Genomic DNA, 24,772 nt, shown 5'->3' with positions numbered 1-24,772 from the left:
TGAGATACACTTTTATCACATTATTTTTGGTAGTGCGAGAGTCCCAGGAGATTGGCCTCTTCAGAGATGCTAGGACCATCATATATGATACCAATCCTCATACCATGATCAAAGTTGGTTAAATTGTGCATTTTGCCCATTCCAAAATGTTATGGAACAGTAACCAAACCTCTCGACCCCATCTATATACTTTATACTTGTGCTTTATTAATACAGTATTTATAGAAGTGCTTTATTTACATAGTGTATGAGCTATAATTTAATACTGATTATAAACTGTATTTCCCCAGCGCGTATTAGACCGATTTCTTAATTGATTTGCTTTTCTCATAAAGAATAAGCTGGTTAACTCTTTGTATTTACATACAGTGGATCACAACTTGGTCACTGACACATGTACTAAGTAAAAAGGAGAGCAGAATGAGAATCATTGATCTATTCAATCTAACAGGGAATACCTGATGCACCACTCATTCACGTGACAGCTGATCACAGGTTCAAGATACACACATGCATATACATAGACACAGACACACACCAGCATGGTCTCTACCAATCCCAGGTATCATCTGTCAGCCCATATAAACTCCTCACATGGATGTCACACCGATATCAGGTTGGTGTTACCTGACGTCTTGGGTAGGTACAATCTACTGTATGCTTGATATTGTTATTGCATTGGACTGCATTTGGTATGGAAATGTTAATGGTATATGGTAAATGACTACATTATGTGCAATAATGAGCTTTTTCTTGTGCTGCTTTTTTTTATTTAGATATACTATCTACAGAAAATGCTGATTTGCCTCGGTCATATTGGGCACAGATAGGGCTGTATATATAGTCTATAAAGAGTGTGGTGTGTGTGCTTTATTGTTTAGGTATTTACCAGTTAATGTAAAATTAGATTTACATGAGGCAGATATACAAAATCGTCAGTGTCATGAGTGTCATGGTATGTTTGTTATAGTCACATTTTCTGAGTGCAGAATTTACCTCATTTTAACGATCTTGTATAGCCTTTTCAGGTACATCTTTTTTTTTTATTTTGATATTTTGGAGGGCACACCATAATCTAAAAAGTAAATATGATTGTTTCTGTCATTTGTGTAACAGATTTGGAGGATCCTGCAATTTCAGACATGAATTTATCATCTGTTGGTGGTAATGTGACTTCAGTTGGAAATTACCGGGACACGTTCAGCACAGCTGTGGCCAAGAATGTGATTGTTGTGGCCCTCTGTATCTCCATTAACTACATCAATGGTACCTTGGTCCACACCTTCAGTAAACATCAGGTCTGAAATCTGCTATTTCTGTTTATGTACAGGCAAAAGAATGAATTTTATTTTTTTCTTCAGAGTTAAAGTGGACCACAAAATAAGACTACAGGGGAATTCTAACACGTCAAATCTCCTTGCCTTTCTCCTCAAATCATCTTTTCAATTCACTCTGTTCTCACCAAATAGGAGTCACATTTGAAATCTCTTTGCATTCTTTTGATCTGCTTTGTGCTGAACAGCTTAGGCCGTGGCAACACTGATCCATTGTGTCTGTCCATCTCTGTTCATTTCAATTCATTTTCAATGAGAGCCCTGTCTGCGTTGTCCAGACAGGTCTGATGACGTGTCTGTCTCCATCAAATTTCCATCCATTGTGATGAACAGACCCAGTTCAACTTTTTCTGGACGGACAGATTTGCCAATCAGAGGCGTTCCTACGTTTATTTTGGAAAAAAAGCGGCGAACACAGGGACAACAGTACAACCAAAACAAAGATAAAACGGAGGAAGCTGGGTATAATGTTGGGATGACTGTAGGTTTTACAGATCAGTTTAATTTATACTGTATAGTCTGTTTCTTCTTTTTTTTCTGTGAAGTGGCACCATTGTGAGCAAAGCCTTTCCGTCCTTCTGCCTAACCCACGATGTTGACGTTCCAAAACAAACCAACAGACAGAAATCTATCCATCAATAATTCAGTCTGTTTTATGATGGATCAGTGTGGCCGCCGCCTTAAACCGTTTTTTTTTTTCAAATGACGGAATTACATTTTTGTAAATACTCCCAGTCCCAGTCTCAAAAAGCTTAACATTAACATCTACTTTAATGGTTCATTAAGTTATATTCCTTATGATTCCCTTGTCTTAACCAACCTTATCCTCCAGATCTTCAATGTGAACCCTCGTTACATTCTGTTCATCCACCTGGTGATAAATGACATAATGCAGCTGACCCTCTCAAGCTTTCTCCACGTCATCAGCTATGTCCTGTACATCATCAATGTGCCCTTCTGCATTATCCTGCTGATTATTGCCATCCTCACTACCCTCAACACCCCACTAAATTTGGCTGGTATGGCAGTCGAGTGTTACATCGCCATCTGCATCCCCCTCCGTCATGGCCAGATCTGTACTGTCAAGAGAACCTATGTTCTGATCGGTTTGATCTGGGTGACGAGCGCGGTCTGTATCCTGCCAGATCTCTTCATCCTCCTGGCCACTGAACCTCTGCAGTTCTTCCATTCCAGAGTGTTCTGCGCCAGGGATTATGTATTCAGAAGCACCTACAGCCTCAAGAAAAGGGATGTATCCCACATAGTTTTTCTGGTCCTGGTTTGGCTAACCCTCTTCTACACTTACTTCAGGATTCTGTTTGCAGCTAAGGAGGCTAACACAGATGTTAGAAAAGCCAGGAACACTATCCTCCTCCATGGTTTCCAGCTGCTCTTATGTATGCTCACTTACGTGCGACCCATGTTAGAAAAAGGCCTGCTGTACTTATTCCCTAAGCAGCACCTGGCCACACACTTCACCTGCTATATTATTGTTCAGATCCTGCCACGGTTTGTTAGTCCCATTGTCTACGGACTACGAGACCAGACTTTCAGGCGATATCTGAAAAGGTACCTGTTGTGTAAAGTGAGCATAAGAAACCATGCAGAAAATGTCACCAATTCAAGCACTGGGCATGCTGTGAAAGGCCAATGAAAAGGCCTCAGTTTTAAAGCTCGTCTCAGGGTTGTTGCAGCATAATAATACCATAATGCAGCATATACAGACAAAAAGATAAGAAATCATTTGTTATCTGTAGAACAGTATGTAACATGTAATGACAATGATTGTGGTTTTGTTCAGTTTTCATTAAAGATGCCGTGATGGTTGTATTTAAAACATAATGGTACTAACTACAAACACCTACTATGGCCCCAATTTTCAAGGGCTTTTTTTTTTCTTCTAATTTTTCAGATCTTTGCTCATCATATCCACAACAGCCTGATAAAGGTTGGACAGTAAAATTATGAAATGTAAATATACAAATAGTAATGTGTTTTATGTTGTCAAAGCCTCAAGACAGCCACAAGAAGATGTTTAGTTGGTGCCATGATCATCACATTACAGTAGAAAATGACAAGTGCCATTGTATGATAGGCTATACGCATATTTAGTGTGCTTGCCGTAGGCAGAGCACACTCTTACTATCTTGCATACTTATTATTAGTGTGCTTGCCGTAGGCAGAGCACACTCTTATTATCTTGCATACTTATTAGTGTGCTTGCCGTAGGCAGAGCACACTCTTATTATCTCACATACTTATTAGTGTGCTTGCCGTAGGCAGAGCACACTCTTATTATCTCACATACTTATTAGTGTGCTTGCCGTAGGCAGAGCACACTCTTATTATCTCACATACTTATTATTAGTGTGCTTGCCGTAGGCAGAGCACACTCTTATTATCTCACATACTTATTAGTGTGCTTGCCGTAGGCAGAGCACACTCTTATTATCTCACATACTTATTATTAGTGTGCTTGCTGTAGGCAGAGCACACTCTTATTATCTTGCATACTTTATTAGTGTGCTTGCCGTAGGCAAAGCACACTCTTATTATCTCACATACTTATTATTAGTGTGCTTGCCGTAGGCAGAGCACACTCTTACTATCTTGCATACTTATTAGTGTGCTTGCCGTAGGCAAAGCACACTCTTATTATCTCACATACTTATTAGTGTGCTTGCCGTAGGCAGAGCACACTCTTATTATCTTGCATACTTATTAGTGTGCTTGCCGTAGGCAGAGCACACTCTTATTATCTCACATACTTATTAGTGTGCTTGCCGTAGGCAGAGCACACTCTTATTATCTCACATACTTATTATTATTTTTCCACCAAAAAGTTTGGCACGCTACTCCTCCTACAGTTTTTACAGTACATAGACATGTGAGACATCAAAACGTGCGGCTCATTGAGGAATCGTGTGCTATTACTTTTTTAAGAGATCCCTCATAAGGTTTTTGAGATATTAAGGATTAAATGCCATTTTAGACGCAATACACACACATTGTAAAATGATGAGAACCATGTGGACTCAATCATAGGATCACAGAGCCAGATTTTTAAGTTTCGTTTTGTCCGATTTAAGTTTCGTTTTGTCCGCCATCTTGTTTCTCCGCACAGTAGCTGAAGCTAACTGAGGCTAAGGTAGAATCAGATCAGTATGGATGTATTTGGACTTTTATTCTGTATATTAAAAGTCTACAGCTGAGTTTTTAATGGCTGGCTTGATGCATTTGGGACAGACGGACCATGCCGCGGAGATCGGGAGGTACGTCTGGTTTCTCCCACACAGCAGCTGAATCTAACTGAAGCTAAGGTACACACACAGAGTATGGTGGTTTCTGCGCGTCGGCCGACGCTTAACGGAGCTTCTCACGAGCTCAGTTTTTAAGCTAGAGCAGAGCTTTTTTTATTAGCGGAAACTAGACATCCAGACGAATACGTAGGTACTAGCCATGTTATGTAACATAGCTCCAAAGTCGGCAAAGTTTTTGACAAAGGTAAATGGGCATGACTATTTTCAAACGTGTCCCTTGACCTCTCACATCAAGATATCTGAATGGCTCATTAGAACCGCAAGAGTCTTAGCTTTACAGCCATATCTGACATATGTCAGCTACATTGGGTATATGAGCTCCAGGGTACTAAAGACACAGTGTTCTGCATGCAGTGAAAAGATGTTATTCTCGCCTTTTTTTCTTTCCCTATTTCTGCACACTGTGGTACCTAAACAGTCATGGAATTGTAGAAATTGGGTATGGCTACAAAGCTGAGACTCTTGTGAATCCAAAGAGCCCAATTGCATTCATGTGTGATGAAATATGGCCTCATAGTAACCATTTCAATGTGATGACAGCATTTTTTAAAACTTGACCTTACTGTATAAAATGACATGAAATGAAATGATCGAGCTCATTCATGTCAGTGCTTCGACACAGCCAGCAGATGGCGACAGAGACCATGAGTTCCGCATATGGGCTTTCTGTCAGCCTTGGCACCGTCTTTGTGATGCATTTAGGGTCCTTGGAAAGCTGGGAATCTGTAGTTTCGTTCGATACCAAACATGTTGCTGTGGAATGATGAGAAAAGTTTCCCAGTGCCTTTGAACGCAACTGGCTCTGTTTACTGAGTCTAGTCTGTCAAAATGCTAACAATTGCAATGCTGCACCGCTTAGCAAAGCTAGTGAATGCCAAATTTAAGGGCAGGGGCATTGCAAGGGCGGCAAGCACACTTAAATTTTCTTTCGAAAATTTAGCCTTTTCTAGTTAGTACTTAAAACCTTAAAATGAAATAAAAATGTCCGTATGCCTCAATAGATTTAGGTAGATGGAAATGGAGAACTGAACCTTAAACCTAACCTATATCATAATGAAATTTCATTGGTTCTGATTGTTACTGTTGACATCTGACATCTAAACTGTAAGGCTTGAATTGAAAGACAAAGTAAAAATAAAAATAGATAAATAAATATACCACAATTTGTATTAATCCCCCTCTGAAAAAATCCTAATATCGATACTTGGATGTTATTTTACTGCTATGACAGGGACATATATCAAAATATTAAGTCTGAATCCAAAAGTCTAGGAGACATTTTTGACTTTTGGCAACATGCCAAAACAAAAAAAGTGCAATCTTGCTTTTTCCAGTTTATGAATATTGCAAAAGTCAGATCAATCCTGAATTTTAATGACACAGAGAAAATTATTCATGCCTTCATTTCATCTTGGCTGGATTACTGTAACTCATTGTTCTCCTGTCTTAATCAAAAAGTTTTGGATCGGCTTCAAATGGTACAAAATTCTGCAACCAGGCTTTTAACTGGGACTACGAGACGAGATCATATCACCACCATTTTAGCTTCTCTACACTGGTTACCTGTCCGTTTTAGAATCAGTCAATCATCAATTATTTATTGATGATTGACCCACCACCGTGGCTACTGGGATACAAGGGTATCCCAAAAATGTAACTGTGTGTAGGGCGACGCAAGAACTGTAATTGGCCCACTTCCTATTTCCTCCTACCTGTAACAGGTTGATGTCGCTGATAGCGAAGACAACATGGAGCAGATTGAGTAGAGACTGTGGAGGAGGAGAGCTGCAAATATATTCATTTGTAGGACAACTAATTTCCAAATTATAAAGACTACCAGATGTCACTGAATTTGTGGTCAGAAATATCCCAGAACATGAACTTCAGAGACTGTAAACACAATTACTTCTTCTGTTATTACTTCTGTGTTAAAGCACAACACTGTTGTCTAGCGTTTTGGTGTTCTACGCGCATAGTCACCAACGCAGGACCATAAATGCACACTCCGCCATACACACCTACGCCTTAGCTACAGAAGTGTAATTTGGCTTTTAGGCCTGCTGGTACCTACCTACAAGGGAGGCCCAACATGGGCCCAGCGACAGATCTACCACAGCTTTATGGTAAGGCCTTATAGTTGTAGGAGTTGTAATTAAAAAATCAAAACATCAATCCGCTCAGCACACCACAACCCTGTGTTCACAGCATGGACCCTTTTAAAACTATTTTCCATTGTGTTAAGATCAACCTGCACTCAATTAAAATGTATTTTAATGGTTTAAAAGATGTAGTTCAAATTAATATATTATGTCATGATTGACTTTTCTAGCTTTATACTGATATAAGGCTAGAAAAGTGTACTTAGTGTGCTTAGTGTACTTAGAAGAATGTCTGTATCAACTATCACTGAAAATGTAATGGTGTTGTCTTTGTCCTTGCTTAGATATAATTTGGTTACTTTGTTACTTTGTACCCCAACAGGTTGGGTAGCCGAATGCTAGCGGCTAACTTGCAGCACTCTGTACAGTCCTCTCCACGTGACTGACTGTTTACATCCCACGCTCCCTCCCCGGAACCTCCATCTCCGCCTATAGTGACACCTCAGAGTACTGAGAGTACAGTATGCAAACCCCGTTCTTCGGGCAGGGGAGGAGGCCTCGCGCTGATCTATCGCGAGAGTATAAAACTAACGCCACTCTCTCTACCTGATCAGTCTTCCTTTGAACTGCTGGCTGTTAAGCTCTGTGGTCCTACACCCACCATTATTGCTGTTCTTTACAGACTACCCAAGTCATCAAATATTTTCATCATTGAACTCTCAACAGTTTTAACCACCCTTAGTGCAATGTCTCCTAATATCATCCTAATGGGGGATTTTAATGTTCATTTCGATAACACTGACAATATGTTCACTAAAGATTTTAAAGCAATGTTAGATTGCTTTGATCTAACACAATATGTCAACTTTACAACCCACATCAAGGGCCATATCCTTGACTTAGTTTGTTGTTCCGGCATCACACCATATAACATCACCGCTGCTGAACTACCGATCTCAGACCATAAAGCTGTGTTATTCAACACCAACCTACCGCTCAATAAAACAAGGGTGCATCGTATCATATCATACCGCAACATCAGACATCTTAACCCAGAAGATCTCAGCAGTTTAATTACCTCGAACCCCGTTCCTGCTCCCACCCCCTCACTCTTGGATCTAATGGACTATTATAATGACAGTTTATCTTCTGCACTTGATACTCTAGCCCCTCTGAAAACACGGGTTGTCTCATTTGCCCATACTGCTCCCTGGTACACACCTGAACTACGTCAGCTCAAGGTTTTAGGTCAGCGCCTGGAGAGGCTCTGCACCAAGACTGGACTTGCTGTTCATAAACAAATGTATTTTGATCATATACTCCACTACAAAAATGCTCTCTTAATAGCTAAAACCTCCTATTATGCAAATATCATCAGTACAGGTGAAGGGAATACTAGAACTCTCTTCTCCACAGTGAAAAGGTTACTCAAACCACCTGAAACCAATATGAACAGTAACCTTTCTAATGAGCAATGCTCTGCTTTTTTGACGTTTTTCAACCCAAAATTACTACAATTCATGAGCAGCTGGCCTCTGCTAACATTATGCAGACCGACTTACCATCAGCAAGCACCATGAAACTGTTCCCATCCACTGTCCTATGTGACTTCAGTCTTCCAATCGAAAATCACATTTTTGAACTTATTACTAAGTCCAATACCTCCACATGTCACCTGGATCCAATTCCCACAACCCTAGTTAAAGCATGCTTGCCCTCTATCATTTCCCTGATAACCTCCATTATCAACTCCTCTCTGTCCACTGGTACAGTTCCCTCATCACTGAAAGTTGCCATAATCAGACCAACTCTTAAAAAACCTTGTTTAGACTCTAGTGACCAAAACAACTATAGGCCTATTTCCAATTTACCATTCTTCTCCAAAATTCTTGAGAGGGTAGTTGCATCTCAACTCCAGATCCACCTTGATAGCAATAATCTCTTTGAACAATTCCAATCTGGCTTTCGCCCCAAACATAGCACAGAAACAGCCCTGGTTAAGATCACCAACGACCTCCTCCATGCAGCTGATTCCGGTCTACTCTCTATCCTCATCCTCCTGGACCTCACCGCAGCCTTTGATACTGTATCCCATCAGCTCCTCTTGGATCGTCTGGCCAGTATTGGAGTTGGGGGCACTGTGTATCAGTGGTTTGCCTCCTACCTTGCAGACAGGACACATTTTGTACAAATTCAGAATTACCGGTCAGAAAGCTCCATAGTTCACCACGGAGTTCCACAGGGTTCAGTGTTGGGGCCACTCCTGTTTATTATTTACCTCCTCCCTCTTGGCAATATCTTCCCTAACCCTAACCCTAACCCTAACCCTCACTCCCCTGTTGATTCAATTACACTGGCTCCCTGTGTCACAACGGATTAACTTTAAAATCTTATTATTAACATTTAAGGCTCTTCATAATCTATCCCCTGCTTATCTTACAGACCTCCTTCAGACTTGCACTCCCTCTCGCTCCCTGCGGTCTTCATCAGCAGGTCTACTGGCTCTACCAACCATCAACCTCAGCACAATGGGTGCCAGGGCCTTCTCCTATGCTGCACCCAAACTTTGGACCTCCCTTCCCCCTCACATCCGCATACTGGACTCCATTACAGAATTCAAAACTGCTCTTAAAACCCATCTTTTTAAACTAGCTTACTCACTTTAACTGCATCAACTGCATCTTATTTTATACTACAATATCGATTTTTAACTCATTTGCTGAGCTATGCTCTGTTGCTTATTGCATGTCTTACTGTTGATTGTACTCATGTCTTATTACTGGTGCTTTGCTGTTTATTGTATGTTTTATTACTGATCTTATATGATGTTAGGTGATTGTACTGATGTCTTATTACTGTTGCTTTGTTGTTTATTGTATGTTCTATTACTGAACTTATATGATGTAAGGTGACCTTGAGTGCCATGAAAGGCGCCATTAAATAAAATGTATTATTATTATTATTATTATTAAGGTACGTTCAGACTACGGGCTACAAAAGCTACAGAACGGTCTGGCGTACCAAGCTGCACCGTTGTCAATGGAGCAGTAAAGTGTTGCCCAGGTGGTCGCTGACGGTTCATGTCGTCGTCACGCTGGGTGCACCAACTGATAATGTCAGACTGTCATAGCGTTGCATTTGTCTCGTTTTTATTTTATTTGGCAAATACTCGTTCTTCTAATTCATCAAGTAAACAATAATAATGTAAATATAATGACCCTCCACTACCTTGATTTGTTTGTGCTTCACTGCGTCAACAGAGTGTGGAAAAAAGTTTAAGCCAGCTGAACTTCAGTTTGTAGCTGCGCACGCCCAATGCGCTGCTACATTTTACGCTCTGCAGTTTGTAGCATTGCGTCGTCGCCTTCCATTGAAAACGAATGTCTTCCTGATGCTTTGTAGCCCGTAGTCTGAACGCACCATTATGTATATGTAGGGGGAATGAACCCCCTGGGTCAGGTGATGTGGATACTTATTTAAGACACACCGGCCCTGCCAGCCACGCCTATACACCGCACTATAAATCGCACACACCAGCATGGAATCACTGGTTAACATTGATTGGAACATGTCACCGAGCAGCCTTGAGGTGCATGGAGAGATAGTCTCGTCACTCAGAGAACAAAGGTTACATCATAACTTAACGTTCGCTATCATATCGAGACTATCTCTCCACTCTGTTACAAATTCTATATGTACAGGGAAACTAAGACACACCGCAAGGACACGGTGCAGTCCCTACACAGAGCAACTCACACAAGAACGCCATATAGGCCCACAACAAATGAACAGCCTAAGGCCCCGCCAGACGCGAAGGCCAATGCTGAGAGGTGGAATGGCCTCTCAAACCAGCTCGCAAGACGCTAAACTGGCTGAAAAGGGAGACAGACATCGCCCCGACTGGGGACCTGATGGAAAGAGGCCCAGTTCTATGGGGGAACTGTAGAATTTAGTCACTGTCAGGTTGCACCTAACACCAACTCCTCAAAGGAGGTGCTGGGTGCTACATTTAAGCAGTAGAACCTGGTGCTGCTACGCCCCCAGGACAACAGAGTGTGTCTATGTATATGCAAACATGCATATACATACACACAAACACACACCAACATGGTCTCTACTAATCCCAGGTGTCATCATCAACCTATATAAACTCCTCACATGGATATCACACCCATATCAGGCTGGTGTTACCTGACATCTTGGGTAGGTACAATCTATTATATGCTTGATGTTGTTATTGCATTGGCTTGCATTTGGCATGGAAATGTTAATGGTATATGGGAAACGGTAAATGACTAAATTATGTGAAATACTGGGTTTATTCTTGTACTTCTTTTTTTTATTTAGATGTACTATCAACAGAATTTGCTGATTTGTGTCAGTCATATTGGGCACAGATGGGGCTAGTGTAATGGAGGAGTGTGGTGTGTGTGCTTTATTGTTTAGGTATTTACCAGTTATCTTCCATTATAATGTAGTCCCATTTATGCAGGTATTATCATCATAGTTTCAAATATTTTCATTTAGTATAGTATTATTGTAGTATTTTGTAATTTGAGGGCCAATTGGGTACTTGCAAATATGTCAGGTAGTCCTAATTGTTTGCTCAGTGATAAGTGGCTTTCATTTAAATTGAGTGATGATCAATATTGCTGTTTCTTGATTAATTGATTTATCCCATACACATAAATACAAATCATAGTGAATCAATACCATTACCCCACTTTACTGCAAAACTGTATAAAGTGCTGCAAAGTATGTTTTATTAAAAGTATGTTTATTGACTTTTTGTCACAAGACAAAAAACAAAAGAAAAGACAGAGGGCAGAGGGCATTGCATTCAGATGATGTGAAGAAACAGAACACAAACCTTACCATGCATAAAAAAAGCATACATAAACAAATTGACAAAAACAAATATGCATGTATTTCACAATTTAAAGCTATAAAAAAGTAGATAAATAGCTGTTTGGCATGTCTGTGTGGTGAGATGGTTATAAAACTTGTTACTGCAAAGTATGTTTTGAATGTTTTAAACTACAAAGTATGTTTTACTGTAAAATTAGATTTACATGTGGTAGATATACAAAATCTAGAAGTTATGAGTATCATGGTATGTTTGTTACAGTTACACCATTGGAGCAATTTCTAGTGTGCGGACTCTATTTTGCAACTGTCTTTCTGTCTAGCACCTAGTATCAGTTTGGATGTGTGTGCTTTCGTGTATCTTTAGTTAAATGTTTGTTACAGTAACATTTTCTGAGCACAGACAATTGCACAATTTTAACAATCTTGTATAGCCTTTTCAGGTATATATTATTTTTTTATTTTTATATTTGGAGGGCACACCATAATCTAAAAAAGAAATATATGATTGTTTCTGTCATTTCTGTAACAGATTTGGAGGATCCTCCAACTTGAGACATGAATTTATCATCTGTTGGTGGTAATGTGACTTCAGTTGGAAATTACCGGGACACGTTCAGCACAGCTGTGGCCAAGAATGTGATTGTTGTGGCCCTCTGTATCTCCATTAACTACATCAATGGTACCCTGGTCCACACCTTCAGTAAACATCAGGTCTGAAATCTGCTATTTCTGTTCATGTACTTGCAAAAAAAAAAGGGAGATTTAAAGTGGACAATGAAATAATACTACAGGGGAATTCCAACACGTCAAATCTTCTCGCCTTTCTCCTAAAATCCTCTTTTCCATTCACTCTATTCTAGCCAAATAGGTGTCAAGTTTGACATCGCTTTACATTCTTTTGATCTGCTTTGTGCAGAACAACTTCAACAGATCAATTCATATTTCAAATGATGGAATGAAATACATGTAATTGTTTATAGTCTCATGATTCCTACACTGGGGTTCTGGAAACTCTGTTCCCCATTTAAGTATATAAGATAAGCAGGAGTTGTAAAGGAAACAAGGCTTCTAAGAATTTGAAGCAAATTATACATGTGAAAGATTTGTGCTCCACATAGCCCCATCTACAATAAAGAAGGGACTGCAAATTCTGTCAGAGGTTAGTTAGGAGTAAACCGTTAGGATCCCTTGTACTCCTCACCTATTATACTAAATTCATTTAGTTTGGGTCCCAAAAATATCAAAAAGCTTAACATGGTTAACATCTACTTTTATGGTTCATCAAGTTATATTCCTTATGATTCCCTTGTCTTAACCAACCTTATTCTCCAGATCTTCAATGTGAACCCTCGTTACATTCTGTTCATCCACCTGGTGATAAATGACATAATGCAGCTGACCCTCTCAAGCTTTCTCCACGTCATCAGCTATGTCCTGTACATCATCAATGTGCCCTTCTGCATTATCCTGCTGATTATTGCCATCCTCACTACCCTCAACACCCCACTAAATTTGGCTGGTATGGCAGTCGAGTGTTACATCGCCATCTGCATCCCCCTCCGTCATGGCCAGATCTGTACTGTCAAGAGAACCTATGTTCTGATCGGTTTGATCTGGGTGACGAGCGCGGTCTGTATCCTGCCAGATCTCTTCATCCTCCTGGCCACTGAACCTCTGCAGTTCTTCCATTCCAGAGTGTTGTGTGACAGTTATTATGTATTCAGAAGCACCTACAGCCTCAAGAAAAGGGAAGCATCCCACATAGTTTTTCTGGTCCTGGTTTGGCTAACCCTCTTCTACACTTACTTCAGGATTCTGTTTGCAGCTAAGGAGGCTAACACAGATGTTAGAAAAGCCAGGAACACTATCCTCCTCCATGGTTTCCAGCTGCTCTTATGTATGCTCACTTACGTGCAACCCATGTTTGAAAAAGGCCTGCTGTACTTATTCCCTAAGCAGCACCTGGCCACACGCTTCACCTGCTATATTATTGTTCAGATCCTGCCACGGTTTGTTAGTCCCATTGTCTACGGACTACGAGACCAGACTTTCAGGCGATATCTGAAAGGGTACCTGTTGTGTAAAGTGAGCATAAGAAACCATGCAGAAAATGTCACCATGTCAAGCACTGGGCATGCTGTGAAAGGGCAATGAAAAGGCCTCAGTTTCCAACCTCATGCCAGGATTGTTGTTTGTTATGCATATTCAGACAAAAAAATAAGAAATAATTTCTTATCTGTAGAACAGTATGTAACATGAAATGGAATTTTTGTGGTTTTGTTCACTTTTCATTCAAGATGCCACAATGGTTGTATTTAAAACATAATGGTACTAACAACAAATATTTCTACAAAAAACTACTACCCCAGTTTTCAAGAGCAATTGTTTTTCTCCAATTTTTCATATCTCTGGTCATTATATCAACAATAACCAGAAAAGGGTTGGTCAATAAAGTTACGAAGCACTGGGTTGAGGGAATGTGGGTTTGGGTTGTTGTTTTTGAAAAACCTTAAAATACCTTGTTCTTTTGTCTACCAGTATGTCACAAAATATTGTTTAAAGAGTATATATATGAAGCATAAATATATATGTAGCAATGTTTTCTATGTTGTCAAAGCCTCAAGACTGCCACAGGAAGATGCTTAGTTGGGGTTGCCCTGATCATCACATTACAGTAGAAGCTCACAAGAGCCATTTTATGATAGGCTATATGTACATTTACGTGATCAAAACCTTACACCTTCCCTTAAAATAAAGCACTCACTGAAATTGAACACTGATCTGTCTTTTTGTCTTTTGCTTCTTGCGGCGAGCTGTTGTTACACCTGAAGCAACTGTTCCAACACCATCAGCGAGCTCTCTTCACCTAATTTTGAAATTATATGATTTTAGCACTTGCAAAATACTGTTTATTAGTATGATAACCAATGTACCTACACTGTCACACATATTGAAGGTAATTTGTACTTGTCTTACCTGGAATCATCTTGGGTCTTTGGCGACTGTGACCACTGTCTCTCCTTGTGGTTTGTCCATCTCCACTTTGGCTTTTATGTTGGCCATCTGCACTTCTGTTCTGAGATGGGACAAAACTGAAAACGGAACGGTATCCAATTCCAGACACTATAACATGATTTTTTGATGCTATGTTTTTAATGAATTCCCAAATTTCATACATCTATAGACATTTAGATATTTAAAGACATTCAGTTATGAACTTAGACACTATGAAGAAGCGTGAACCCTTAGATTGCATTTTGGGCAACGGTGCCTTCATGGAGAATATCCATAGTTGACAAGAAGAAGAAGAAGAAGAAGAAGAGTATTAAAAAAAATATCCAGTAGGTGGGGATATTGGCTGATGAATGGAGAAATAAGAGCCTTGAGTACATAGTCTACAATTCAGCATTCTGCAACATTGTGAAATTACAGCAAGGGTTAATATCAAACCTGATGTGAAGTGTCTGAAATTGGACAAGCCTTTTGCATCTCAAAACTGTGTGTCATCCATTTACAGGGACTGTAAGAGAAAGAATTGCAAAACAGGGTAAAAGTAATGTTCAGCTTTAAAAAAGACACACAGAGCATGATTAATTTATGGGAAACTTAAATGAAGACAGTAAATGATGAATTATATTTGTTATTGATTGTGAATTACATTAGACTTGTCTTTTGTCTCACCAACCCCCAAACCTTCTTTGGAGAAATTCATGTTAGCTATTATAGTTAGTTAACTACACATAATTAACATTAATCAGCCCTACATTGTGTAGCTAACGTTTGTGTTTTCTTGCTTACCAGCTTGACAAGCAAATGTTATTGGTTCATGCCAACTGCATCCAGCTAACATTAGCTGACTAGGAAACCTTAGCATTAGCCATGTGAAATTACCAATATTACAAAGAGAAGCTGCTAACGTTAGCCACTAAGTTATCCGTTAGGTTAAAACCAAGCTATACTGAACAAAAATATAAATGCAACACTTTTGTTTTTGCTCCCATTTTTCATGAGTTGAAATAAAAGATCTAAGACTTTTTACATGCACACAAAAGGCTTATTTCTCTCAAATTTTGTTCACAAATTTGTTTAAATCCGTGTTAGTGAGCACTTCTCCTTTGCCAAGATAATCCATCCACCTGACAGGTGTGGCATATCAAGATGCTGATTAAACAGTATGATTATTGCACAGGTGTGCCTTGGGCTGGTCACAATAAAAGGCCACTCTAAAATGTGCAGTTTTATCACACAACACCAAGGGCGTAGGTTTGATTTTGACATTGGTAGGGACACAAATGGGGGAGGTCCGGAGGGGATGTAACCCCCACTGGAAGCTGAGGCATTTTACATTTATGATAGACTTCTGACCGCCATTTCATGTCATCTAGATCAGTGATTCTCAACCTTTTTCATATCGAGGACCCCTAGTTTAGTCCACATTAGAGCCATGGACCCCCATTTGATGAGATTTTGTCTCTCGGACCCAAATCTGAGAATACTTTTATTGTTAGATATGATTTTGATCCAGAATCCCATGACTGTCTGTATTGTAGGTAGAGAGATAACAGTGAAACTAAGATCAAAACAGTCATTCTTCTACATTCTGTAATTGTGTTAACTATTTGTAAATTAAATAATGCTGAAGTTTAACAATTCATCAATTTGCTGGGGACCCCCTGGAACCTCCTCAAGGACCGCTGGTGGTCCCCGGACCCCACGTTGAGAACCACTGATCTAGATAGTTATGGTAGCCAATACACTCATTAACAGACACACAGACACAGGGGTGTAGCACATTAATGAATCCTTTACTCAAATTTGCCAGCTGAATGGGACTTTGAAGAGCACATTTTGTTTTAAGGCAGGTACTGTAGTACTGTTGCCTATTCAAACCAACGATCTGTATTTACATTTAAAATAATAATAATAAGATATTGTAAACTATATCCAAACCCTACATACAAACAGCTGAGTGTCCACTGCCTTGCTCCTATTTGAAGGAGCCAAACACATGCCTACGCCTGTCATTAACAGAGATGAACTGTTGGCATATTTGTTTTACATCAGTGTTGTCCAGTGTGGCAACATCAGTATTGTTCAGTCTCACTTGTGACATGTAGGCTACTTACGGTCGTCACTCGTCACAGACGCACGCGACACGGTACTTAAATAAACTAACTTTAATGGCTAAACACAACTGTTATATAAAATAGGATGGAGTCTTCACTTGCATGCTCGCCGGTAGGCGGAGCTTTGGCTCTTCTTGCCCACAGCATTTCATACGTTAGCAAGAAATGGCAAAGCCAATCATCGATTTTTGGGGGGCGTTAGGGAGGCGGTGTCACGCCAATTTTTATCCGGGTGACGCAATAACATTCTAAAACAGCTGTTATACTAAAGTTTCGTTACAGCGTCCGTTGCTATGCCGACACGGGACACCAATGCACTACACCAATGCAGCGGGACTCGTAGTAGAGAACGCGATCTGTTAACATTGACTAGACACTGATGGACAAAACAACGTTTATTGTCAATCAAAATAATTGCTAGGGACATTTCAGAGTCGCTTGATATTGGTAGGGACACGTCCCTACCGTCCCTACCCAATTCTACGCCCTTGCACAACACAATGCCACAGATGTCACAAGTTTTGACTGCAGGAATGTCCACCAGAGCTCATGTTGCAGCATGATAATGCACGGCCCCATGTTGCAAGGATCTGTACACAATTCCTGGAAGCTGAAAACATCCCAGTTCTTGCACGGCCTGCATACTCACCAGACATGTCACCCATTGAGCATGTTTGGGATGCTCTGGATCAGCGTGTACGACAGCGTGTTCCGATTCCTGCCAATATCCAGCAACTTCGCCCAGCCATTGAAGAGGAGTGGACCAACACTCCACAGGCCACAATCAACAACCTGATCAACTCTATGTGAAGGAGATGTGTCGCACAGCATGAGGCAAATGGTGGTCACACAAAATGCATATCTGTAGCCCTAGTCATGTGAGATCCATAGTTCAGTGCCTAATAAATGTCTTTTTTCAAGATAAAACTGCACATTTTAAATGAAAAGAGTATGTAAAATAAAACTTCAACTTCAGTTAGGCTAAATGAAATACTGTCACACAAACTTTTCTTTGACCTCATCTTCCTCATCATCATGACATTCTCATCAATTGACATGATCAGTGTTTACAACTCAAAGAAATCACTGACATTTAGAAGTTTTTTGTTCCGTCTCTCTGCTAACCTCTGAGGAGGATGATGACACAGAAATCAATTAGGTCTTGTTTCAAAGTGTTTATAAAGGCTCGTCCGCCAAGCTGTCTGCCTTCTGTGTCTCTGACCTGGACTCAGGTGAGGAATAGGCAGGGTGTTCAGGGAAACATTGTTATGTGTATAAGAGCTTGGGCAGTGGTTTTTAACATTTTTAATATTTAATATGGTCAAAAATATGCTCAGTTGCTTCTGTTAATATGTAACTCTTTCACAAGCCAAGTATCGACTTAGCTAAAAACCTAATTAATGTTCAGCTGTTTTACTTTCATGCAAGTGTCAGTGTATTTTAAATGGCAAATATTTCATTTTGGATTGAAACTTTTTATATATCATATATATTTATTGCATTTGAAGGAATATAGTGTCATGTTTCTGCATGATAGGAATATAATGTCATGTTTCTGCATGATTTTGATTTGATTTTTCAGCTCAGAACCTGAGCTCACTCCAAGGCACACTGGAGCTGGTAAGACTGCTGTATATGGGACTGGGTTTGTTTTAAAAAAAAAAAAAAAAAAACATACAGTTTGGACATTTGTGACTGATTATGTTTCATTTACATGTGTTTTGTACTGCAGAACACACAGTAACAGTAGTTGATTGAGATTTACAAGTGTGAGATGGGTTTTGTGATGTACCAGCTAGAGATAAAGGGATGAATCAATGAATGATAAAGCGAGGATAAGCTAAAGTTTTGGAGGCCCTCATGCATCAGGCCTTATGAGCGTGAGTCGAGGGATAATACAGGTACTTGGCTGAACATTGTACAGGCTAATTCTCACCTCAGAAAGCTGGTGAGGCAGAAAGAAAAGCAGGGAGAAGGTGAGAAGGGAAAACGCTGCATGGCCTGAAGTTTGATTCAGCAGGAAATTGAATTTTTGTGGTTTAGCACACCTGAACAAAATATGTAAGAAATGTTTGAATTATTTAAAAAAAACGCATGGTGACCTTTGCTTCCAAAGTGGAGAAACCATATGAAATGCAAACATGCTCTTATTTTCCTTGTGTCTGCAGTTTCAGCGATCCTCTGCTGTATGTACAGATGTGAGAGTCTAATGGATTCTCACATCATGTTATATTATTATGAAAAGGCATGTGTGAGGAATGAAATGTAAGATTTACACTGAAGAGGTGGTAGAATTTAATAACTGTTAAAGCCTTGTGTGGAATTTAATACCATTAAATTTGCTAAAGTATGTGATTTCTATAAAACACTGTATACACAGCTGCAGAAAGACCAGCTGTGCGTGATTTTGTGTTAAAACGGAATTACATGCCGGCTTATATGTAATAGAAAATGTGAACTGCCATTATGCTGACTAAAGCTTTCAATACAGGCTCCTCTTTTATTGCATGTCACATTTCTCTACATCACATTGTTTCACACATGATTTTCATTATTATTAATCATGATCATTAACTTTGTTTTTTCAGATGAAAAAATATGCCAGACTGGAATTATTTGCTCACTCCAAAGAACTCACTGCAATATTCTGCTACTTATGGCTTCCACTGATTTCATCTTTTTTCTCAAATATTTGCTTCAACTACATCTATTATGAAATTGGTGTTACAACACAGTGAGCCATTCCCATTCATTCCTCTTTTTACATCCCTTCTACCAATTAACTTTCTGCTCTTCTTACTGTTTCTTCCCTGTCTTTCTGTCTGTCTCTCTCTCTCCCTCTCTCCTCTCTCTCTCTCTCTCTCTCTCTCTCTCTCTCTCTCTCTCTCTCTCTCTCTCTCTCTCTCTCTCTCTCTCAGGAGGGTCTTAGTGAAGTATGAACTCATCGATCGGTCCAGAAGGCAACATGACTTTTCCTCCTCAGGTCTCATGAAGCGCTAGTCTCCCATAGCTTTTAACATTGTGTTCTTGTCTCTGTAAATGAGTTTTCATTAGTTAAATTAGTATGCATCTTATTGGTTTGCTGATTATAGTATAGCTAACTTTCATGTGAAAATGCAACTATTGATTCATAAAAGCCCAATGTTTCTAGATCATCAAATCAGTACAAACTTAATTGTGCTGCTAGGTTTTCAAAACCTCCATATGATTATAAACCCTCTATATTTCTCAAAAGTTTAAAGAGAAAACATTTTAGGTGAGGTAAATATGTATTTTGAACAATATTTTGTCACTGTACTTTCCTTCATCCACATTTTCACTCACACCTCAGCTGGAAACAATCATTCTGCCTTGTTTAGTACTGTAATGTAGATCAGTTTAAGCCACTAGACTTGTCTCTGACTTTTTTGTTGAACCTAAAAGGCAAGAGAACTGATTTTGTGTTCTGACATGGAAATAGAAAGAAATAAGATAAATGTGGCTTCATGGTATTTTTGTCATTTTTATTTGTCTCCATCAGTTCATGCTGGTCAGAGATACTTTCACCACGGCGTTTGTTAAGAACCTGATTGTGGTTCTGGTCTGGCTCATCCTCAGCTACATCAACGGGACTGTGGTGGCCACCTTCTTTAGACACCAGGTACAGGTACGCACACACGCACACACACGCACACACACACACACACACACACACACACACACACACACTCACAGCCATACATTTAAACACAGGCAGGTGGTCAGACACAGATGCAGTAAAAACAGCAGAGAAAAAAGTCAAATTTGTGCAGGTGAGATTAAAAAACCCAAAGGGCTTATAGAGTAGGAAACACATATGCAAGATACTCTGTTGATACCCGAGGGAGAAATTCATAATTTTGATATTTGCTGTCATGGGGGCTTGAACCCGGGTTTTCCAGTTGAAGGACGGTCTTCCTCATCACAAAAAGTGCTCATTGATCTCAGTGGCTACACTTGCATTCAATCTCAACTCAGCTACCAGAAGCAAGTGAAAAGAGAATTTCCCTTCGAGGATCTATAAAGTATCACATCTTCATTCACAGTCAATGACGGCATCCAAATATTTTCTCCATAAAAAAAAGAAAGAAAAAATGTACCACTGTGTTCTGTGTGTATGAAAAATAGTGAAAAAAAAGTAAACAAGTTGTTTTTTTGCATGGCCAGGTAAGAGAATTAGTTAAGAACTGTGGGGGACAAAGTTCTGTTTACCTGGGACAGGGATTTACTTCGGGGACCAAGGCACTCTTGAGTGGAGGTGTTGGTGCAGGTGGACTTTATTGACCTGACTTGACCTGACTTGATGCCTTATTACCCATCTTAACCCAACATCTCCACTCAAGCGTGCCTTGGTCACTGAAGGAAAACCCTGTCCTGTACCCGGGTAAACGGCTTTTTCTTCCATGGTTTCCTTTCTCTAGGATTAAAATGACAAACACTACCATTCAGCTAGCTCACATTTTCACCCCTTCCCTTTTTCCAGGCTTTTTACGAAGACCCTCGCTATATCCTCTTCATCCACATGGTGATCAACGACGCCATCCAGCTGACCGTCACCATCATGCTCTTCGTCCTCAGCTACATCTTCTACAAGATCAACGTCTCCTTCTGCTGCTTCTTCATCCTGGTGGCGGTCTTCACCACCAGAAACACCCCCGTCAACTTAGCCAGCATGGCCATCGAGCGCTACATCGCCATCTGCAACCCCTTACGCCACGCCCAAATCTGCACAGTGAGGAGGACGTACATGCTCATCGGGTTAATTTGGTTTATATCCGTGGTGCCAGACATTACGGATCTATTTGTGACGCTGGCGACCGAGTCCCTGAGCTTCTTCCACGAGTCGGTGTTCTGCTTGCGCCAGAACGTGTTCAAAGACCCCATCCTGAAATACAAAAGACAAGCCTTCGATGCCATCTACTTCTCCTGTGTGTTTCTGACTCTGGTCTACACCTACCTGAGGATCCTGTTTGCGGCCAGAGCGCTCTCCACAGAGAAGATGTCGGCCCAGAGAGCCAGGAACACCATCCTGCTGCACGGCGCCCAGCTGGCCATGTGCATGCTCTCCTACGTCTCCCCTAGCGTCGAGATCGTCCTCCGTCTGATCTTCCCCGGCCGAATCCTGGAAATCCGATTCGCTAACTACCTGATCGTCTACATCCTGCCGCGGTTCCTCAGCCCGATCATCTACGGAGTCCGGGATAGAAAATTCAGGCAGTACCTCAGGAGGTATTTTGTGAGCAGCAGGTGCCGGGTCAGATCGCAGAAAGTGGCCGACCAGGTCAAAGGCGACATGAGAGACAATATAGAAAGAGATTCTAATTAAATGTATTCAGCCTTTATTTAACCAGACCCTTTGATTTTTGTTCTTATTATAAAGAAATTAGAATGATTTAACTATAGGCACAACAAAGGTCTTTACAGTGACGGCCTGTCAAGTGGAAAGAGGCAAGGAGAAAAGACATATAAAAAAGAGAAGATATGTGGAGTTTTTATGTGCTTCTGCTGAAATAAAGAATAAGCCTGTCTATAAGCTTCAGTTTGTGTAAATTTCTGATAGTAAGTAAATAACAACCTTTTATGGTTTGCTTTATTCAGTTAAAGCTGCACTAGCTAAGATTTTTATGTTTGAATTCACCCGTAAAGTCACAAAGTGGCGCTGCAACAGAGAAGAGCGTCCATCCCCATTACAGTTATTGAGACACTGTAGATTTGCCCAAATTAAATACTGGAGACAGGTACAGTATGGTCACTGGAAAAAAATATTCTTGGCCAGGGATGGAGGTGAGGAATCAAAACTTGAGAGTGAAATCCAAACTGTCTCCTAAACAGCAGTGAGCAGCGCTCCGTCCAGAGGAAGCTGGACTCACCAGTGTTAGATCTTCTCCTCTCTCGTCTCTTTGGTATCTTTGGTATAAAGCATCACAGACCGGCCGGTTGGTAAACATGAGCGAGCTGTGTGATGTTTACTGACCTCAATGCACAGGATTTCTGGGTATTGAAGTTCAAATTTTTCAAACAGTTACTTCTCACTGTATTGGAAACTGTGCACTGAACTCTGATAGCAATATCAATATGTTTTAACAAATCTCTTTTGTGATAGTGCATTGTATATATATCTTGACAAAGGTAATACATTTTTACCAATTGTAAGAAAAATAAATAAAAGTAAAAGCTTAAAAAAAAACATTTGATTGATTTTTTTGAGAATTTGTTTCAAACGTGTGTGTATGAAAATGTAATGTGATATTCAGATAGCTCTTTGACTTGGGAGTACATAAAAACAACAGGTAAAACTGGAATGCAGGGTTTGACTCTCTGGTAATCATCAAGCAAACATCAACAAAGTTTAGCCAAAGCTAATGCTAATGTCGCCCTCACCCTCTTTTACTGTTAGTAACTACACAGGCCATTCTACTTTCATAATAGAAAACTATATGCTGCTCTCCATTCTGTTTTACATTTGCTAAATATACAAACTGCATTCTGCTTTACTGCAGTAGTTTTCAAAGTAGGGTCCCTGGGAAAAGGATGAATAGTTTACATTCACTATTATGTCATTTGCTAGTATTAGTAAAGTAATAGTAGAAGTATTAGTGTTAGTACAATATTGACAGAAGGTCCCTGTTGGTGGTAGAGTGAAACAGTCTGAGATCTTCTGCTTGACCACACACTCATTCTCGTTGACCATTGGCTAAATACACAGGTCACTTAGCTTTCCCATTGGTTAACACTGGCAAGGCCAAGCTGATGGCTGTTTTGAATATTAAAACTGAAATACCTTTAGCTTTCAAAATGTCCTTTTATGACTTTTTCCAAACTCACTTTCTGTACAAACCAGCATCTAAATCACACAAGGAAATAATAGTTGTAATAATAGTTGTACCCCCATCAATTATTCTATTATTCTCCTTTTCTGCTTCCTTATTGGCTTAGGGGCCAGAAGTGCCCTGATGCTCATTACAGGGACCTACAACATAAGCAGTGACATCATCATGGCAGCCTGATCAATACACACACACACACACACACACACACACACACACACACACACACACACATGCATCCCTGCAAATCCTTATATATGAGACAACAGCCTGCTACAGGCGGTCACTGACGCTGAGTCAGTGACTGAACAGGTGAGTGAAGGCTCCATGGTGCGTCCTTGTTTTATTTTCTGTGAATACACTTTCAGATTAGATTGTTTTCCAAAACTTTTGCGTAGAGCTGACAGTGTTTTTATTGTCAAAACAGAAAAAAAGCTTAGAAAGGGTTCGTTTTTAGTATATAGATGATTATTTCCATTAGTCATGTAATATCAGAATATTTATTTTTCTCTTGTCTGATGTATTTCTCCAGTGTGTGTTTACAATGACAGGCTGTTGATAAATCTAATACCAACAGAAAGAAAAGCTATTTGATCTATAAGCCTGGATGTCATTCATTTTCATGCTGAACTAAGTAAGTATTTGCATATGAGTACTGTAATGCAACCATGTTTCTGTGTTGGGTAACACTTTATATGAAGTATGCTTTATAGGATATTATAATTAACTATAAACATGTGTACAATGTCTTATGAAACACCTATAGTGATTTACAAGTGGTTATAAAGCTCATTTACAATGTTTATAAATATTTGTTAACCCTAACCCTCTATAATACACTGCCATCATGGAATCATAACACCATATAAATTCTAGGTGTGTTATAAGACACAGATATAAGTTTTCTAAAAGGGAGTGTTGTAAAACATTATGAACATACTGTATTATTCTAAGCAAATACGTATAAACATTATAAATCAGCTTTGTAATCACTTAGAAATCACTATCAGTTCTTATAGTATCACAAGACATTAAAATATGTTTATAGTTTCTTACACTTATAATGTCTTCCACACACATACTGTGTTGCTGTTTCCATGTCCTGTGCATATGTCTGAATAAGAGTATGTTCTGTAACTCCTTCAGGTGCTGGCAAAATGGAGTGAAGATAAAAATGAC

The 24,772-nt window shown here is 39.8% G+C and overlaps 3 protein-coding genes across 3 annotated transcripts; all 3 read left to right on the top strand.

The window, feature by feature from the left end:
• The first annotated feature begins 1,142 nt into the window (after positions 1-1,142).
• Positions 1,143-2,988, top strand: LOC139921124 (odorant receptor 131-2-like). The gene is made up of 2 exons (XM_071911286.1): positions 1,143-1,298; positions 2,167-2,988. The coding sequence occupies exons 1-2, from the start codon at positions 1,143-1,145 to the stop codon at positions 2,986-2,988; spliced, it is 978 nt and encodes a 325-aa protein (XP_071767387.1).
• Positions 2,989-12,177: 9,189 nt separating this feature from the next.
• On the top strand, positions 12,178-13,776 carry LOC139921125 (odorant receptor 131-2-like). The gene is made up of 2 exons (XM_071911287.1): positions 12,178-12,333; positions 12,955-13,776. Exons 1-2 carry the CDS (start codon positions 12,178-12,180, stop codon positions 13,774-13,776), a joined length of 978 nt encoding a protein of 325 aa, XP_071767388.1.
• A 6,495-nt stretch (positions 13,777-20,271) lies between these two features.
• Positions 20,272-22,092, top strand: LOC139921126 (odorant receptor 131-2-like). Its single transcript, XM_071911289.1, has 2 exons — positions 20,272-20,388; positions 21,250-22,092. The coding sequence occupies exons 1-2, from the start codon at positions 20,272-20,274 to the stop codon at positions 22,090-22,092; spliced, it is 960 nt and encodes a 319-aa protein (XP_071767390.1).
• The last annotated feature ends 2,680 nt before the right edge of the window (positions 22,093-24,772 follow it).

This window comes from Centroberyx gerrardi, chromosome 5 (assembly GCF_048128805.1).
Source record: "Centroberyx gerrardi isolate f3 chromosome 5, fCenGer3.hap1.cur.20231027, whole genome shotgun sequence".
Classification (NCBI taxonomy): Eukaryota; Metazoa; Chordata; class Actinopteri; order Beryciformes; family Berycidae; genus Centroberyx; species Centroberyx gerrardi.
The sequence above is the reverse complement of the archived record's forward strand: the minus strand, read 5'-3'. Positions and strand labels throughout refer to the sequence as shown.

Bases quoted from the DNA above. Each gene is read 5' to 3' on its own strand.
- LOC139921126 (XM_071911289.1), top strand. From the start codon at position 20,272: ATGCTGGTCAGAGATACTTTCACCACGGCGTTTGTTAAGAACCTGATT. The intron at 20,389-21,249 runs GTACAGGTACGC...CCCTTTTTCCAG, and splicing joins CCACCTTCTTTAGACACCAG to GCTTTTTACGAAGACCCTCG.
- LOC139921125 (XM_071911287.1), top strand. From the start codon at position 12,178: ATGAATTTATCATCTGTTGGTGGTAATGTGACTTCAGTTGGAAATTAC. The intron at 12,334-12,954 runs GTCTGAAATCTG...CTTATTCTCCAG, and splicing joins ACACCTTCAGTAAACATCAG to ATCTTCAATGTGAACCCTCG.
- LOC139921124 (XM_071911286.1), top strand. From the start codon at position 1,143: ATGAATTTATCATCTGTTGGTGGTAATGTGACTTCAGTTGGAAATTAC. The intron at 1,299-2,166 runs GTCTGAAATCTG...CTTATCCTCCAG, and splicing joins ACACCTTCAGTAAACATCAG to ATCTTCAATGTGAACCCTCG.